The 19,189-nt window shown below is 36.5% G+C and overlaps 1 protein-coding gene and 1 long non-coding RNA gene across 9 annotated transcripts in view; one reads left to right on the forward strand and one right to left on the reverse strand.

Annotated features, from left to right (window-relative positions):
• Window positions 1-3,546: 3,546 nt before the first annotated feature.
• LOC106045275 (uncharacterized) lies at window positions 3,547-17,946 on the reverse strand. 2 transcript variants are annotated; one of them, XR_001212695.3, is made up of 4 exons: window positions 17,872-17,946; window positions 16,570-16,705; window positions 14,709-14,819; window positions 3,547-4,263 (listed from the first exon to the last, which is right to left on the reverse strand). It is a non-coding gene; the product is annotated as an uncharacterized lncRNA (long non-coding RNA). The 2 variants fall into 2 exon arrangements; XR_001212697.3 differs by lacking the exon at window positions 17,872-17,946 and adding an exon at window positions 17,117-17,246.
• Window positions 17,361-19,189, forward strand: part of LOC106045268 (uncharacterized) — a 312,839-nt gene continuing 311,010 nt past the window's right edge. For 3 of the 7 annotated variants that reach the window (XM_067004462.1, XM_067004463.1, XM_013195656.3), the window contains exons 1-2: window positions 17,770-18,003; window positions 18,668-18,734. In XM_067004462.1, coding sequence (XP_066860563.1) covers window positions 17,908-18,003; window positions 18,668-18,734 — 163 coding nt within the window. In that variant the 5' untranslated portion in view covers window positions 17,770-17,907. Of the gene's footprint in view, window positions 17,501-17,769; window positions 18,004-18,667; window positions 18,735-19,189 lie in introns of those variants that run through there. The other 4 variants (XM_013195666.3, XM_013195665.3, XM_013195658.3 and 1 more) reach the window with 3 other exon arrangements.

Consider the following 19,189-nt stretch of genomic DNA (forward strand, 5'->3'; position numbering starts at 1 on the left):
CACTCACACAGAAGTTGACTATGTGTATCAAATGTTTCTACATTTGAGAGTGGAAAATGTGGAGATATTGCTATACGCAGAGTCTGTCCACCTACAGACTGTAGGTGGAAAGAAGAATGAGGGGAAGTATTTATCAATAGCCGTATAAAAGACCAGAAGCACTGAAATCATCAGAAGCTGTGTAAGCAAAGTGATCAAAATGAATGAAGGCTACAATGTTGTGCTGAAAGCAATGTTGAGCACAGAGTTCAAGACTTCATAGCTTCCCTGATTCCATGTAGAGGCTTTTCCATAACAGAATAAAACCGAAAGCACCTAAAACATTGCATCACATTGCATGATTCAGCTAATCCAATAGTAAGATGACCTTTGTCCTCAGAGCACTGTACTAACAGCAGTGCTGTGTTCTTCATATTTGGTCCAGATTTATTTATTGTCCTGTGTGTCCCTGACCAGAAGTTAGAAGAATGAATTGGTGACCATGGACCCCAAAACGGGTAAAAAGAAGACCTTAACAATGAGTTAGAGGTAGAGCTAGACGTAGATACCCAGAACAAGAGATAAAGCAATGTACTAAAAGAGAAAAGCTATTCTCTGGCTGGTACTTCCCTCTTTCCTACTGCAGGACATTTTTCATATTCCCTGTTTTCAGTCTGCCTTGAAATATTGACCTTTAATAGGAGAAAAATATATTTCAAGAGGATTTTTTTTTTGAAATTTGAGATGCATATAAGTCTTCTACTGTCAGAGTCCTTGATGATGCAGAACTGAGACACAGATTACTAGAGTAAAACCTGCTTCTTACAGAGAGAACAGCTTTCTTTGACTGTAAGCTAATCAAATGAAATTTCCTTTCAAGCATTTACTGAGCAAAGACTAGACACTGCTTCCGTTATTTAAACTTGGATTAGGCTAATTTAGGGTTGCGACATTTGCAAAAATCTGTCAATATCATGAGTTTCTCTCTGTGTCTATTCGTGGGACTGGCAGGGGATGCTTTGGCCTGCATGTTCCATGTCTGTTTTCAGAAATTCCATCTGACCTTCAGTTTCCTGGACATTTTAGTGTGCAGTAATATCCAATGTCTTATCTCTGATAGTTTTGTTTGTTTGTTTTGGGGTGTGGTTTTGTTTGTTTGTTTGTTTTTTATTATTATTATTTTTTGGTGCTAATTATCATGTACATTAAAGCATTGTCAGAATGCCTTGAGAGGAAGTGCTGATAGTAAGTAGTAGACCACTGGCAAAGAATGGACTTTCAAAGGGAAAGTACAGCTTGAAAGCAGTATCAAAATGATGTCCTTCTTTTACAATCTGTTGAAAGCCACCACTTCCTCCCATTTTGAAAATGTTGTCAGTGGATTGTTTTTCTCTCTAGTTTTACTCTACTGTAAGCATAGATATGGCGGAGAATCTAGAACAGCTTGGAAAGCTTAAGAGACATTATATTTTGCTGAAAATAAAACACTTCTATTACTTTAGGGTACTCTCTACAGAAAAGAAGATACCTTGGTAAGATACAGCACACTTGCCGACACCGATCACCATCATCAGAAATTACCACAAAAACAGGGCAAATGTAGTAGAGAAAGAATACTTTTGTTTAGATTCTTGGCAACCAATATTTCATTACTGAGCCTCTTAAAATTTACTCTCCCTGGAGAGCTGTAATTATCTAAAAGTTTTGTACTCCTTGCCTTCTTTTCTCCTAAGTTTTTTTTCCCTGTTGTTACACGGAGCTAAAAACCAGACTCACAGATTGAAATCCATGCATTCTGAAGAAATGGGAATCTATCTATGCATGGTCAGGCGTTTATAAACTAACAATAAACATTTTATATGTATTTGGAGATTCAGAAAAGAGAAGGAAAACATCAAGCTGCATCTAGTTATAATCCACATATTAAAGGCTACATTTGATGAACACCGTTTCAGTAGGTTTGTCTGAATATACAGCTGGGCAACATATTTCACATTATTTTAGACTCCTTTTACCAGAACAGTGAAAAAACACACTGAACCATCACTACATCTACAAAAAGAATACAGGACCATTTGGGGAAAAGTACCAGGTGTCCTCTGCTAATGACTGCACTGTAGTGGGAAACAAACTTTTTAAAGTTTATTTTTTCAGCTAATTCAATGTTGAAAATTACTATGTTTCTTAACTATGTTTAAGAAAGAAATAATAAGAAAATGAAAAGAGAAGGAAGTGTTTTAAAAGATGATTCAGTAGCATAAGTCTCTAGTCTATATTGTACTTGCTGATGATATTAGAAAACAGAATGAGATATGAGATTTTTAGCCTTGGATTATTTAAGATCTATTATGGGAACATTCCCACGTGCTCTCAATCAATTACAGGTTTAAGTCATGGCTGTTAAACAGCACAATATGAAATACTCATGTCTTAAGAATTTGCAGAACTTTCCAGCTTCTGTCCATTGCTTAGATGTTTAGCATTCATATGATTTTTATATATTTTTTTGCAACATGTATCAAATTTGAGTACATCAAAGGTTTTGCTGGTACTTTACATTTTTTTTCAAGGACTGTGAGTGTGGGTTTGAAACTGTTGGTTTTCAGGAATAATGAATGCTTTCCCACATTATTTATTTTTGAACCACAAGTACTGCTGCACTTGTTGCTGTTGTATAGTCCTGGAGGTGATCAGCTCACAGCTGAGCAGGCAGTTAAATCTTTGGGTTGGGTGTGTTACACGGTGACAGCACTAATCCAGGAAAAACAGATTTTTGCTTTCTGATTTGTATTTTAAAGCTCAAGTAGAAATGTGATGTGTGCCCAAAACCTGTGCAGATTTTAACTCTCAGTACTGAACAGTGAGGTAAAAATCTGCCAGATTTGCTGGCATGTGGGGAACCCCTCCCCATTTGGGGGTACTGTGACCGAGTGGCTTTTTAACCGGTGCGGCACATCTTTATTTGCAACTTTTACCTACTCAACACAACCTGTAAAGTGTTTTTCTTCTAAAAACTTTCCATGTGATACAGCTCTATATATTATATTACACTTATAAAATCCCACCAAACCCTTATGAATTAAAAGATAATTAGTGGTTCAAAACACATAAGACATTAGGCCAGAAGTGTCAAAAATGTCATGAAAGACCATAAATCATAGTATACTTGCATTGATCCCTTATATAGTTAGTTTTTAAATCATCTCTTTAACACCTTGTAAATGTACAAACAACTATGAACCCAAGGGAAACTTTAATATGTTTTTCATACATATTTTAATTTCATCTCAAAGTACTGGCTGCATAAAAATTAAGTCAGACTCACAAAAACTCATTGATTTCCTCTGGATAAAACCCATCTGTCCAAACTAATTTAGAAGCTTTTTGAAGCCGTAAAGTTAGTCATGCAACACTGAGGTCATTATGGACATCCTGTACTGTAGGAACTCTAGTGTAATTTTAAGAAGGTAATTTTGTTATATTTACTGTATTTAAATACAGTGCTACTTTTAAGGAACAAAAGCCTTACTGTGTAACTGTATTGAAAGTAAACCAGAAGCTGTGAAAAGTGAGATCTGTTCTTTTCCTTGTGATTAATGCACCTTTCTGCCAAAATTGAAACTTCTTAACTGAGCTCATTTAATACAAAGTAAACGAATTCTGCTCTTTGGATTTGATCCGCTGGCTAAGCTCTATAGATAAGGGTCTAACAGTGAATAGCTTTCATTCTAAACAAAGGATGTTTTGATAGAAAGGTCAGAGCTAAGGTCTTTTATATTGTGATAACAGGAAAGGGAAATGACATATTAATGGCAATTCATGCCATGGTGGTCTGCTGAACATGGTGGATCCAAAAGAAAAAAAAGTCTGCAGTGGTATTTTTTTAAGGACATCAGTTTTTAATCGGTCTTATTTTGAATGACAATTTCTTTCATTGCAGTTGGCAAGACAGAGATGCCAAAATGTACAACACTGCTACCGCAGGGAAGACTGAAAAAAAATTGTGTGTATTGATCTGGATTCTGCCCTCGAACATTTTGCTGCCAGACAGAATATTAAACAGGCTTAGCCCCCGTGAGTCACACTTGTAACAAATGGTGATCTGTGGCTAATTTTTATAACGCGATAGACCTTAATTACATGCTGAATCACTTGAATAGGACAAATACATTTAAATGAAGAGGTTCTCACTGCAGTTCTGGACACATGCAACATGTTGTGTGCTTTTTGTGCAGTGCTTGTGAAGCTGGGAACAGAATTTGTCATAATGGAAGCTTCATAGATCTACAATAAAAAATAGAGTGAGTTTTAGAACATTAAAAATAAATAGATATTGTGCAGTTGCAGGACTAATTCTACCACAGAAATCTTTATTCTTTATTCTTTATTATCTCATACAAAATTATGTGATCAGGCTAGGCAGTCACTGCAGTGAAGATACTTGAAATGCTTATTCCACTCCCCTTCCCACCCACCCTTAGGGCAGGCTGCTTTATCTAGAGCCAGCTGATGTTATCTATAATGCCAGCAACTTCTTACATATCCACATTGAATCAAACAATTTCATGACATGGTATGATAGTGTACATTCCCATGTTACCTAATGAAGGCTGGACTGAACAGCATTTCTTTTATGTTTGGTAGAGTATCAACACAGAAAACAGCAGTATCAAGTATTCAAGGAGCAGTGTAGGATGACAGCAGAATAGTACATTTTTCCTGTTGGTGTCTCACATCTCCAAAGAGAAGACTTCCCCTTGCCTTCTTCCTTTGCTTCCCCCTTGAGATGCATTCCCTGGTAGTCAGTCAGTTTGCATGTCAGGCAGCAACTGCCGAATTGGCAACATTAGCGAAAGATGCTATCCCTTGCTACTACATCCAAGCTCTGTAAGCTGCACTCTCCACTTCTAAACTAGCACGGCACAAATAATGCCATTATACTTGCATGTAAGGCCTGTCAAGCACTCTGATGACACCAGATAACTCTGAAAAGCATCACATAGAAAAGATACCAGAAAGCAAACAACCCCCGCCTCGCTCACATCTGCTATTTTAACAACTTCCCACCCCCAGACAGAAGATTAGAACCAATCTCATCACTTGCAAAGTGGGTTGTTGCATGCCATCTCTGGAAAATCTTTGAGATTTCATGAGACAACCTTAGAAATGCTTTGTCATGACCTCTGGGAACAGTTTTGGGAAAGAGCTCTTTTTAAATAATAATAATAATAATTAATAATAATAAATCAGCTGGACACAACTGGTTTAATCTCCAGTTAAAGGAAATGCAGGAACTCTAAAAATTTTTCTTACTCAGGAGACAATCTATGCACCTCTAAGCCATGTACTGTGACAATAGTTACATACCTGAGGTACACACAAGGTTGTTACATGCCATTAGGGAAACAGCGGCAGAAATTCAAATAATTAAATCCTACTTTCAGTACTTAGAATATCCCTTTGTCAAGTGTCTGTTCCCTTGGCTTACTGCTGTACCATTCCTGCAGGGAGTGAAAATATGGGACCTAGAACCAGTAAGCCTTTTCTGAATCTTGATGGATTCTCAGCTCAAACTTTAGTCATGAGGGACCAGATGTCTCCACATCTCCTGGCTTCCCAGTGAATAATTCTCAGAGATCTCAAATAGCTGCTGCTACTGCCTGCTCACACAACCCTCCAGCTATTCCTCTTGTTAAAGAAAATCACTTAAAATGATATTCCTTAGTATCATTCCCTACTATAATTCCTGCTCTTTTCCCATAAAATCTGTTGTCTCCTTCAGTCTTTGTTAATATATCCTGCAATGTTGTGAAAAAACTTATTTCAAATGGTTCTTACTTGATTAGCCAAATACTATTATTTTACGGAAGTGTGATTGTAACATAGATGTTTGTCTTTTTATTCAATGACACTAAATGCATTTTGCTAGCATTTTGATTTAGAGAAAGCTTTTAAATATGAAAAATCTAAATACTAGTGAAGTATATGCTAAGTGAATAAGCTTGATATCACTTTGAAATATATCTATATTTTTAATTATAAAATAATAAACAGCTCTTTATGAGACAGTTAAATTTTGTCAGATTTTAATGTAGTCATGGAATGAAAACAGTTTCCCATTTTGCAGTCCAAGATACCAAGCTGTAGTAATTTCTTTCAAAATCAGAATTCTTCCTTTTAATAGGCAGCTATTTAAGTGCCATAGGAACAAGGCAGTAGTGTTTTCTAAAATGTTTTAGGAATCCTCTGGATTTTTTTCAGCTCTCATTACAGATATGTAACTTAGCTCCTGAATTTGACCAGTCATGCTACAAAAAAATAAACCTGATATGCAGTTTTTTTACCACTGCCAGCTAAGTTCATGGAAGTAAGTGAAACTGCATTTATTTACTCCATAAAAACATTAAGAGAACCATATACGCAGGAAACATGATTTGAGACATTACTTGATTGTGAAATAACTCCTTAAAAAACTGCCACAATTGCAAATGATTGTGCGGCTATCGTTGACATGAAAGATGAGATTGTTGTGAAAGTCAGTGCATATGTGCACGCAGCACTTTTACATCTGCATTCAAGAAGAAGGCATAGCCACCTTTTGAAACCACACTGCTCTTGACTGAGCTACTAATTGTACAAGACTGATTTGGATCAATATGCTTAAATGATGGACAATTTGTTCTCCCAGGGTCCCCAGTTCACTCCGTAAACTGGGAAGAGAACAAGCAGAGCCCAAGGGATATGTAAATAATATTCTGCTACATAAAAGGGTGAACTTCATTCTCAGAGCTGACCCTGTCACTGAGGGAGAGTATTGCAATCTTCACTCATCAAATCACTACATAAGCATGAACTAAGCAGGATTTTCTTTAGCAGGCTTTTCCTCTAGCAAGGATACCAGTCTTAATCTTTGTCATTTAGCAAAAATAAATCCTGGAAATTAAAAAAAATAAATAAAAATCCAGCAGTAAAATTAATAATGAATTAGTAATGTGCTTTCAGCAAATCTGTCAATAAATGGCAATATTTTTACTGAATAACGAAAAAAAGGTGAGTTCGTATACCCCATCTTATTTTTCCCGATATCACAGTTTTTATAGCACTCTCTTTGAGGGGATGGTTCATCATAAAACAGGGGAACACATTCAAACAATAGAGTTGTTCCTTATATTCTCCAAAAAGAGTATTCTTATGCAGGTTCCACTTAAAAAATGCATCTGTCACATCGTATGAAACATTTTACATCTGTCACATCGTATGAAACATTTTACATGACCTCCGTTGTCTTATCTCATAGTCCTAATGTTTCCTAAGACATAACTGTGATATAAGAAGGTACTACTGTCTCTGCTATAGTGAGAGGGAATTAAAGTACAAAGTGGCTATGTGAATTGGCAAAATCACAAAAGAGGCCTATGGGGGAGCAGGAAATTGAATACCAGCCTTGTAGCTTAACCAGTGTGTCAGCCTTCTCTTTGAAAAGAATAAATGGTCCTGGAACTACTGAATGGTTATTGAAATCAATATGCAAAGAATAAAATAAATGTTTACTGATAGTTTTTGCAATATTTTTTCCCTAAACTAATGTTTATATACTAAACTGATATACTTTCAAATGACATAAATAAGTAGATAATCAAGCAGAAAAAGCAAAAGTTTTTAGAACTATAGTAATCTGAAAAGATCCATGTAAGTCATAGTGATCTCACATATTGCATTTATAAATCTATGTAATTCAGATGTGGGTATATATTAGTATATATATATATTCTATTCCATTAGAGTTGTCATTCCTCCCTTCCTCCCTTGTGAATTTTTTTAAAGCTACTTTCTGTCAAAGCAAGATATGTCAGATAAAACAGGCTTCAGATTTTTGTATGTCTTAATGACAAAATAAGCCTTGTTGTTTCATGGTACTTAATACTTCATCCATATCTTACATAACCGTATTTATTAGTCTTCATCACCTAATTAATTTCTATTTTTGATTGATAGGATTATAGCAATTAAAAAGTACTGAGGGTTTTTAGAAGCAGATTCAGTATCAAATATCTTCCCAGTTATAAATTACAAATGTACACACTTCCAAATATAGCTTGTTCTTCAGGATCTTAATTTAACAACTTTATTTTAGTACATCATGGTTCTGAAATGCCAAGACTGAAACAAAAATCAAGAGGCCAGAACACGACATATTTCTGTATGACATTCAATGCTAATTATTAGCTACATCCAGGAGGTCTAGAGCTGTTATAATACTGAAGTCATTAGCCTGACTGTTTATAACCTATTATTTAACTACAGCATAGCATTAAAGAGTCAGCTAGCTACATTTGCTACTCAGGGAGAGACATTTATCACCAAACAGAAATTCTATACACTGTGGTTTTCTTGACATTTTGCTCAGCTGTTCCCTATACATTTGGAAAACATGATTACTAAAATGCCTGTTAAATTCAATATAAAGTTGAATGAATTAGAGAAATATGCTTTACGAAGAATTGTACTTAGCAGAGATGAGCCTATGTCCTAACATTAATATTCATGCTCAGAATGAAAGAGAATTTAGCAATAGATGGCTTCCTACTAAGTGAAATGGCTTAAAACAAAACAAAAGAAAAAAAAAACTTTTCCTTACTGTGGTTAGAACTAGTTACAATGTAACTTTATGGATAAAATCTGAAATACTGATAGATAAAATTTGGTCTTCTGTGCAATAAAAACATACTGAAACTTCATTGGAATTTCATCTTCCTCTCTGTCTTTGGGCCATTTCTCATCCAGTTAATTTCAGACAATGATAGCCCTATAGTGATTTTCAATTGACATTTAAAGAACTTTTTTTCCATTGCAATGCCACACCATTCAATCCATACATTATTATGCTTCTGAGAATTTGTTTACTTAAATCTTACTGTTTAAATGCTCTTCAAAATAATTTCCATCTTTCTGAATTAATTTGTTCTATTCTGACAGCTTTCAGACATGAATTTATCCGAAAAGTTTATAATATGTCATAATTTAGTGTTGGAAATTGAGGATGAAATTCCTACTGGGGCAGAACCTTTTGAGTGTTGCAAAATACCGGTAACTTTTGTAGCCACGTTCATTTGACATCAAGAAAAAGGAAGAAAGATTGCAAGTTGGAATAATTAGTATTGGAAACTAATCTTCACATTGAACTCTAATGGAAATGAATGGGTGAGCATTGAGAGAGACTTTTAATCATCACTTTTATAAATAGGGAGCTTTTTATCAATGCCTCTTAAACTCTTTATTATTTTTTTCTTTACAGACATTTTTTTTAAGCCTTCCAAGTGGTTCTTCTAACTAGAGCATTAGACAGTTTACGCACACAGACAAAATCTAAAATCTTTGAAGAAATAACTAGAAAGAAAAAGATGATACCTAGTACAATGCATTAAACTCACTGTAACCTTCAGAAAAAAAAATATATATATATGTAGTGGACATCACCCGAGTCCAGTTATCATGAATAAGCTAGTACTCCCTGGAGTTAAACTCATGACTCTTTAAAGAACTTTAGCAAACTGCTATAATAAACATACATCTTCTCTGAATTAGGTTTATAATCAAAATTTTGTGAACCTTAGAGCTCTGTAAAAAGTTCACTTCAATGAAGAGTCACTTTGATAGAAGGTAAGAAGAATATGATAAACCCTTGATAATTTAATTACTTTGAGAACATACCAATTTGGATGACTTAAAAGTTCATATTGCTGCACCTTGGTGGTAGCTATACAACCAGGTATTAATGAGATATTCCATTAAATTATATTTTATCTTAAAACGTTAACACATCATACCAGAAACTTGACAGCTTAACTGTTAATATATAGATCTACACAGAGTGAGAATTTAACACTAAAGATTTAACACCTTTAACACACACAAAAAAGGAAGCATCAGAGCTTTTAGAAATGTATGTAAATTTTATGCTAGTCATTCTCATTGTAAGGTACACAATCTTTAATGTACAAAAATTTCAATTTACAGGAAAACTTAGGTCCTTCTGTTAGCAGGACCATTGTTAGGGCAGTGGTTACTTTTTTTTTCCTTCTGTGCCATTTATCTCATTGTAATAAAACAGTCCTTCCACCCCTACAAATCAACATTGATATCATATCAGTGGTAATAGAAGCAACTTCTGAAGCATATGGAAGATCAGTATAATCGAAAATCAATGATCTAAACTGAGGCTGGTTGTTCTATAATGTGGTTTATGTAATTTGATAATGCCAATCCTAATGGAGTTAAATATAATCCATTGAAATTTCAGGATGCAAGGGTCAATAGGGAGTGCAATGCCTCACTTCCCAGCAATTACCACTTATTACTGGGGCAGTGCTTTTGCTTTGCTGTTCTGCTTGCCTCGATAAATAATATTTGGAGACCCTGCAGCTGCAGTCAATAGAGTACAGTTTTATTGTCACAGCTTCATAGTCAGATCAATACCAACTCTTCTGAGACACAGGAGAGAACTACCACACACCAGTCTAATGAAACTATGTGTTTTTATGATTCTGAAATTATACATTTTATTCATTGCTCATGCTTAATGTCACTGTTGCTTTTAATAGGGCCCCTTTCACTAAACTTTTATGTGCCCTTCACATGACGTTTATGTGTACAAAGAAAGGGAATTTGTGTTCTGAAAATGAGTTATAGTGAACCAAAATTGCAAACATTTCCTGATTTTTTTCTTGATGTTGGCTTCAGTTACAAGATTTCCTAACATTACTCTTGCAGAGTTTGAGAATAAACTAGAAAACAAGCAAAGTGCCTAAGTAGAACTCATGCTGCAGTTTAAAATCCATTAAAGGACACTGTAAGCTTCATTATGTTAGGAGTGTGACTCATGGCCTCAAAACAAAAACTGATTTAAAACAATATGGATTTTAAAATATGTCCAAAATGATACCTGATTTTTTATGAAATTTTATATGTAACAGCTAGCTCTGAAAACACTGGCTTCAGAAGCTGGCTATGCAACTCTAGAAGAAGCTTAAATGATTTAGAGGAAGTTCCATCAAAAGGAGCTGGGTTCAATTCAGGAAACGCATTTAAGATGTAAATTAAATTCTCTTAGTGACGTGAGTAAGTGTCAGGGAATGTGAGCTAGTGGAGAGGGTTCTGACTTAAATCCAGAAGGCATTGCTCATGAACTCACATGGGAGTATGTGAATATTTCTCTGCTTTTTACATGGGACACAGATTATCCTACTATGCTTTCTAAATAGACGTTAAGAAATTATTATAGACAAGACTTATAATGATCAAAGAGGTTCTGGAGGTATCACAAGAAAATTACAGTCCTTCTAGGTTAATGACAAATAACATACAGAAATATTCAATACAAAAGAAAAGGTGTGGAAAATATCTTTACATTGCAGCTCTTTTCACTAGCATTTGCTTTTAAATTCATGACCATTATGCCACATTTTCCAGGAAGTACAGTATATCATGGAAGCAATTTTCTTTACAATTATTTTTTCAACTATTACTTGCATTTTTTGCACCTCATGCCAGTGATGATTTGTCACAGGATTACAGAAATAAGGTGATCAGTCATTTCCATAGGGTTAACATAGACGTGCTTTTAATGAATACTTTGGGAACACTGAAAGCTCAATTTTTGCTGATGGTAAAAAATCCCACAAGATGCATAGACACTGAAAGTCTGTTCAATGATTTAAAGTCAGGTAAAAAAGGTGAGGATGGATTTCAACATCTTTTTAAAACAGAGACCCTCTTTCCAACACCTTCAGGAGGTAGTTTTCCTTTGCAGTAGCGTAAATATTTATAACACTCACTGCCACCTGCACAATCTTCCCCATAAACTGATATGCTCTCATAACTACTGGTAATGAAACGTGTTTTACACTACAAGTCTTTGGCAATGTGTCTATGCAGTGCAGACATTATCAAAACAAGAGCACTAGCAAGCTTAGTACTGCGGCACAGCTATTGGCTATTTTAAGGTGTTTTCTTTCCCAGACAGACATCTCACATGCAAATATGTATGCATACAAAACTACAGGAAGCAGTATTGTCTAGAAGATAGGGCAGAGTCTTGGGATTCATAAGACTGAGTTCTATTCCCAACTTTTCTTCTGATTTCCCAGCAATTTTTTTAGTACTTATTTTATCTTTTTGTAATTCAAGTTAGTACTTGTGAAATGGAATACTGATAGCTCATTCTTTTAAATGCTTTTAAATGAATTAATGAAAAATGGCATGTATGAAACAAACACCGAATAATGTATTTATATTTGTATGTATCTAGGATTTTAAATAACCAGTTTGGAGTAGACAATATGTGGAGTTACCTCAGTGTAGAATAACCATGGTCATTTGCTTAAGGACACCCAGAATATCATAGATATTGAAGAAAAATTACTTAACTCATTCAGCTACTATTTGAGGCAGCTAATTATTTTAAGGCATCTGGAATAAATATGAATTTGAAGAACAATATCAAAGCAGAAAACTAGTTTATTAGATTTCTTAATTTCATACTTTTTTTCTAGAAGTTACCGTTTTTTAAAGTTGCGGCTAAGATCCAAAATTATCTTTACAAAATACAAGTGGCCTTTGTTGGTTTATTAGTCATCATCCAGCTTTATATAGTTTCAGCATTTTTGTAATACAATAAGTAAGATAAAATTCCAGGTTTGCAATAAATTTTTGGCAGAACAGATATTTACCTTTATATTAAAAAAAAAAAAAAGCAGCAAGTAGTTATGTACAATGAGAAAAGTATCTGGATAAAGAACTTGCAATAATAAAATTTGATCAAGAGCTCACTGAAGACAATAGAATTCTATTCCACTGATTACAATGGCTATTGGATAGGATTGCAAACGGGAAAATTAAGGCATCCATCCAATGAAGCACTTAAACACAAGAGTAGACTTGCTTAAATCTCATTGAAAACACCTTTTTTGATTCCAGCTGGATTATTTGCAGGGTGAGAAATGACTCAGTATAAGGAGGGGTAACAGTATATGGCCTCTGGAGCCATATACCTATAGCAGATCTTTGTGTCATGGAATGCAGAGTCTGATGTATCCACATCTTTAAATAGTCATAGAGGCTACTTTAGCCTATCTGAAATATGGTTGATGAACCGTTGCCAATCTGAAGAATGGGGTAAGTCTCATAGCATGCCATCCCTGCTGTCACAGAAGGAGCCTGATCATTATGCTACTCCATGTACAAGACGTAGCTGTTCCAGGCCTTCCACTAGGATATTAGCTTTTGCTGCTGAGTTTGCTGGATCATTTGGACAGATGAAAATGTGTGTGTTTTATAATGAAAGACAACAGAAAAAATTAAAGAAGGAACTTTTCCCATGAACAGAGTTTTTGACCAGCTTTGTACTTTATTTCTTCTCTGAGAATATGATAGGGGAGTTTTGTGTGATAGAACAAGTTGTGTTTTAGCAAAACTGCACATGACAGCAGGAGGGAGGCTATTATTTAGACCATCATTAGTAAAGATGAACAAGAAGACACAGTATATTCCTACATAAAAATAATGCATACTGTAAAAATTGAGGCCAAGATTAGGATATTGCTTTAAATATAAAATACCCCAAGTTTCAAAGTATATACCAGTGTAAATCCACTCCTTGGTTATCAACAGAAGTACATGCAATATGTATAGATAGTAGAGTCGTGTAGTATTTTCTCTTTAAACTGCCATATATATGCATTGATTATTCAGTGAAAGCAGGACAGCTAGAAAAGCTGTGCTCTGCCAATCCTTTTATCCCTGACATGTAAAACTTCAAGGCAGAAGAAACATGAAAAGAACAGACTTATACGTTAATTGTTGAGAAAAATAGAATACAATGGCAAAAAAGATACATTTTAGTGGTTTTTAATGAATCACAGAGCAAATGAAATTACTTTTGCATATGGAAACATTCTGTTGTACCAATATTTATCCAAACACAGATATTTTTAGGTGGAGAAATACTCATGTATTTTACAATGAAATGTTATTGAAAATGACTATACCTTGGGAAATGAATGGGATCTTATATTGTCACTGAACATATTGAAAAGGACTAAAGACCGTAAGTTAACTCCTTATGGTTCTCATTTGAAATGTGTCAAAGCATCACTAGAACTAGATAATTCATTACAATCCAGTGCAGTTAAGCACCTCATAAAGTTAATATTCAACACTTGTATTTACAGCACTTTCACTTAAGTAGGTTTTTAGGCATGTTGTTTTAACCAAACTAGTGTTGACACAATTATTTCATTTTGCCTTATGTCAGTATCAGATAATCATATTTTTCTTTATTGAATGCTTTCCCAAAGTCAGCACAATTACTCTTGTTATAGCACAATAGAACAACAACTGAAACACACCATTCCCACGAGGGAGGACGTGGCATAAATGAAAGAACCAGAACTTTCAGTACTCTTTCTTAGTCTTCCAAGAAATGTCTCCCTTCCACTTTATAAAAAGTCATAGTACGGGACTGGGGCAGAATTCCTTTTTTCATCAAAGTTATACAAATTCTCTTTTAATGTATAGGGGATCTACAGATTTTTCCATGCTTTTCATAAGAAATAGCAGAAAACAGGCTGCAGTTTTCATCTTCCTTACCCATGCACTTCCTTACCCATTCGCTGAAGAGGAGAAAATGCAGTTATACCACTACTTGTGTAAATTATTTGCTATTGTCTTACCTTTGTCTCCGCAAGTGAAATTATTTTGACAATGAAGTGATATCTGAGTTGCTTGGTCATGTTTCTTAGCTATTCCACAGATTCCTACTGAAGTCCACTTAATTGTTTTGCCTTTAAAATTGGAAAATAAATAAATAAACATCCTTGTTAAAACAAGCAATAGTTCTGACCTTGATATCTTTATAATGTAAACACACCAGAAAAAATTGTATCTTTTGATTTTTATAAAACTCACACAAGCTTAGTTTGGATGCAACAGTAGAAATAGTAAAGTGTTAGTGTTATTGCAGTAAACATGGTGACAGTAAAAATACATGGCAAAGTTTGTAGTAAGAAGGAATTTCTTTTAATACAATACTCACATTTTTTAAAACTACCCTGTTGTTTTCAACTGCATCAGTTGGTCTTTTCTAAGAAAAGATATTGCCACTCCTTAAAAATCCTATTGTGAAAAATTAATAATAATAGTGACAAAGTATATTTAAAATGCTTCTATCTAGGATTGTGTAAAATTATGATATCAAGGAAGAAATAGAATGAAAATAGCATTCATAGTCCATTGCAATTATTGCTCAAAACCACAATTACATATGATTTGAGTGTGTGCTGTTATACTAGTTCTGGAATTAATTCACGCATTGGTTGTTTTATGTATGCTTTCTGATTCTGTTCAGTGTCACAAAATATATTGAAAACTCTTAACACCTTTTAAAACTCGATTCACTTCTGATGCAATAACAGAGATTGGTCCAATAAAGTAGAACGAAAATCCATTTGTGAACCTTTTCGCTGAAGTATATTAAAAAAAATCTCCGGTTATTTGAGCTTACCTTATAAAATGTTTACATGCCATTAAATAGTACTAACATCTCCTGTGTAAATTAAATGGGCTGTGATGTTCCCCGTGTCCTAAAGAGCAGTAGTACTTGTGCCTATAAAAATACCTTCATGTAATAAATCAAATGCTCTGCTCCTAAAACTGGAATTATAAAAATAAAAGGACACAATCCCTGCCTAATTAGCTTGTCTGTGCATGCACTGCAAACAAAAGTATGTTTTAACTTCAGCAGTATCTACATTTCAGCATATTTTAAGAACTAGTACCTGGTGTGGGAGGAAGAGTTTACTTTTCTGGATAATTTTGAATTATTTCTTTTCTTTTTTTTTTTTTCTTTTTAAATGCATGTGGTAGTTTGTTAAAGATTTTCCCATCTATATAAAAGATAATGGGTAGAACTGTTTGATGGTATAAAAGTCTGACACACAACAGTCCAAATTCAGAGGGAAGACAGGCAGTGAAGTAAGTTGATCCTTTTCATGCTCACTTAAAATATTTGCTTTCATCCATTTGCTGATATGTAAGCAGAAGGCAGCCTAACCTGGCATGAGGGCAGGTAGAGATGTAAAGTTGAACTAGAAAGCTTTTTTCTCAGGTTTCATGTTTCTGCATGCTGTTGGTTTCTTTCCTTGTTACATTCCTCTCCACTGAACCTTTTGCAAATAATGTTTGCCAACATGAGAATTTGCCAAATTTCCCTGCTTCCATTTACTTTTACTTTTGGAAATATTTTTGGCTTCAGTTGTATAGGCAAGTAGTATCTTTAGATAAGCCTATTCTACAAGGAATAACGTGTGTTGTAGTGGCTGAGAGGAGCTCCTCTGAGACATTTTATCTGCTAGAGTCACTATCTGTCTATTGCAGAACTGAGTGCTACTGAAATTTAGCCGAAAGAGTTACTCCAGCAAGGAAAAGTTTTTTTATCATGCATATTTTTTACATTATAATTTGATTTGAAATTAATCAAATCAATATACAGTAGTTACTATAAATAAATGACACTCATTCTTGCATTATTCTTACCTAGACTGATCCTTAAATGAGTATTTATTGACTATTCCTCCACAAGTTGTATTATCTGAGGTTAAACCGTTCCCATCTGTGCTAACAGTTGGTATAACAAATTGCTGTGGAGGCCGCAGAAGTGCTCTCCCATTTCCTTGAAGATGAGTGCACAAGACAAGTGCTTAGTTACAAAGCTGGTTTATATTCAAATGCAAGAAAAATAAATGCTTTAAAGATACAAAAAGATTGAAAACAAATCTCCCCTCTGCCCTCTAAGACTGCAGAATGGTTCCTTTTCTCCATCCTGTTTTCAAGTCCAACAACTCCAGTGCTATCAGGGTTTATAACAATCTCTGAGGAGTTCTCTCCAGATCCCTAGAACCTCATCTTCTTTCCGCCATCCACCCCCTCAGCTTGCCTGGGAGCATGGTCCCTCTTGGCTTCCTGCCCACACCCCTGCTGCCCAGCCACCCCAGGACCCTCATGCCTCACCCACACCAGCCAGCACCACTGAGGTGCCCAGAGCCCAGCACACTGCCTGGGCACCGCCCCAAGCTGCTCTCACCTTTCCACAGAATTCACAGGCCTTAAGTGTTTACTTTCTTGTTTCCACAGGACTTGCAACAAATTACAGTAAAACAGAGGCAGAATGAACACTTCTGCCACCATGCTTGGCAAAGGTGATGATGAACGACATTTTTGTGTGCTGTTTTACTGACAATGCTAGTGAGGCTGTTTTGTGGTCAAACACCACCACGCTGCTTCTTGGCCACCTTGTTTTCCTGAAGGTCTTGAAGCCACAGGTGAGAGGCAGCCCCACTGAGCCTCAGGTGCAGAGGAGTGTGTCACACCTGCCACTAGGCTCTCTGTCAGGCATCTTGCTGCCTCCCTGCCTGCCATGAGGCAGTCCCAGCATGTGGCAGCCAGCGTCGTCTCCCTGCTGTGGCAGGTATGATGCTGAGCCTGTTTTCTTCCCAGTGAGGTTTCTGTTTTAAGGGGCTTAGAGGCAGCTACCATGCGGGTGGCATGTGAGGGGGCCCCTCCCCTAGCTTTGCCCTTTCTTGGTGGGAAAGCTGGTGCGCTGCACCAAGGCCTGCTGCTTTTGGATGACAAGGTGGTGCCCCATGTCCCATGGCTGCTTGTGAGGTGCAAGATGGCAACCAGGCCTAGCTCAGAACTCGCAAAGGAGGAAGCCTGAGGGAGCAGGTGGGAGGAACCTTCCAGAACTGTGCCAGCCCGTGGTTTTCCTTCAGGCCATGGCAAGGAGAGCAGCTGCAGCTTTTTGATGTGCTGACACTCTCATCCCTCTGTATTTTGTACCTGTCGAGCAGTCTCTCCTCACTGAGGTGTGGTGGCATGGCCTGTGGGGATCCTGTGGTGGGGCATGAGGGGCAGGTGTGGGTCAGTGCATTGTGGTCTGGTGCCATCCTGTCAGCACGCCGTCCCCACCAGGTGAGGCAGGGTGTCGGCCCCATGCTGCTCCCGCTGCTGCACCTGGGGTCTTCGGTGTGGAAATTCAAGGAGAGGATCCAATGTGGGGATCAAATGGGCACTATTGTTCGACAAGCGCTAGGTGAAAGTAGCTGGTTTGTTGCTGTTTTAAATCCATCATTTTGTTTTTTGTTCCATATGGATGTAAACATTGTGGGATGTGTGTGTTGCTGTTTACTTCTATCCCTCAAAGCATCTGTTGTGGCAGGTGGTTGATTTTTTTTTCTTTGTTTTGCTTTGCTTTGTTTGGTTTTGTTTTTAAACCAGGTTGGTGTGAGATTGTGAATGGTGTTTGGAGGTCTGTGGTAACTTGTTTTCACAGTGACAAGTGGCTTTTTTTTACTGCCAGCTGGGTTTGAAGTTCTGGTTAATTCTGTGAAGCCCTTTTCCCAAAACAGGGCACCAGAACACAGCTGTATGCTCTGCAAATTTAACCTGCGTTTTTTTCTGTAAAAGGTACTGTTAATAATACACATGAAAAAATTAATTTATAGCTGTAAATTAATATAGGGCTAGAACAGAAAGCATGAGGTTTTGATATCTTTCACCTGTAAAAAAAACCACACTAATTTCACCAGCAGCGAGTACAAATTCACTCATCAGTACACTGTGCTTATCTTTGCAGGTCGGTGTTAGGCCTCAAGGAGCCTGCCAAGTGCTTGTCTGTGCTGACCTCGACCTGCCTGTGAGGGGTGAGCAGTGGAGAGGTTGCAGGCAGGCTGGGAGAGGGGAAAGACCAGGCCGCCTGGCAGCACCTCATGGCTGGCTGCATTCACTGTGCTGTGTAACTTTAGCACGTTATTTAATTGAGCCTTTGGAAGGGAGTGGGAGAAATGCTGTGGTTATGTGGGAAGTGGTTCTCACAGCGTGGCAGAGCTCTGAATTAAATGATGTTTTCAAATAGACCTGAGAGGAACATTGCTCTCCTCAAAAATAATTCAGTTCCTTTGGCTTGGTAGTTGTTAGCTGGGAAAAGGGGAGATGGGGTCTTAACTGCTGAGGTAACTTCAGGACCACTTTCTTCTTGTCTGCTCTGCTTGCCCTGATGCATGTGCCTGTGATAAGCACAGCTGGTGGAAGGCATTAATTATTGAATTTCACATGTGAAACCCATGCCTTGAGCGACCTGTATAGCAGAAAATGGAGG

The sequence above is a fragment of the Anser cygnoides genome, chromosome 12 (assembly GCF_040182565.1).
Source record: "Anser cygnoides isolate HZ-2024a breed goose chromosome 12, Taihu_goose_T2T_genome, whole genome shotgun sequence".
Lineage (NCBI taxonomy): Eukaryota > Metazoa > Chordata > Aves > Anseriformes > Anatidae > Anser > Anser cygnoides.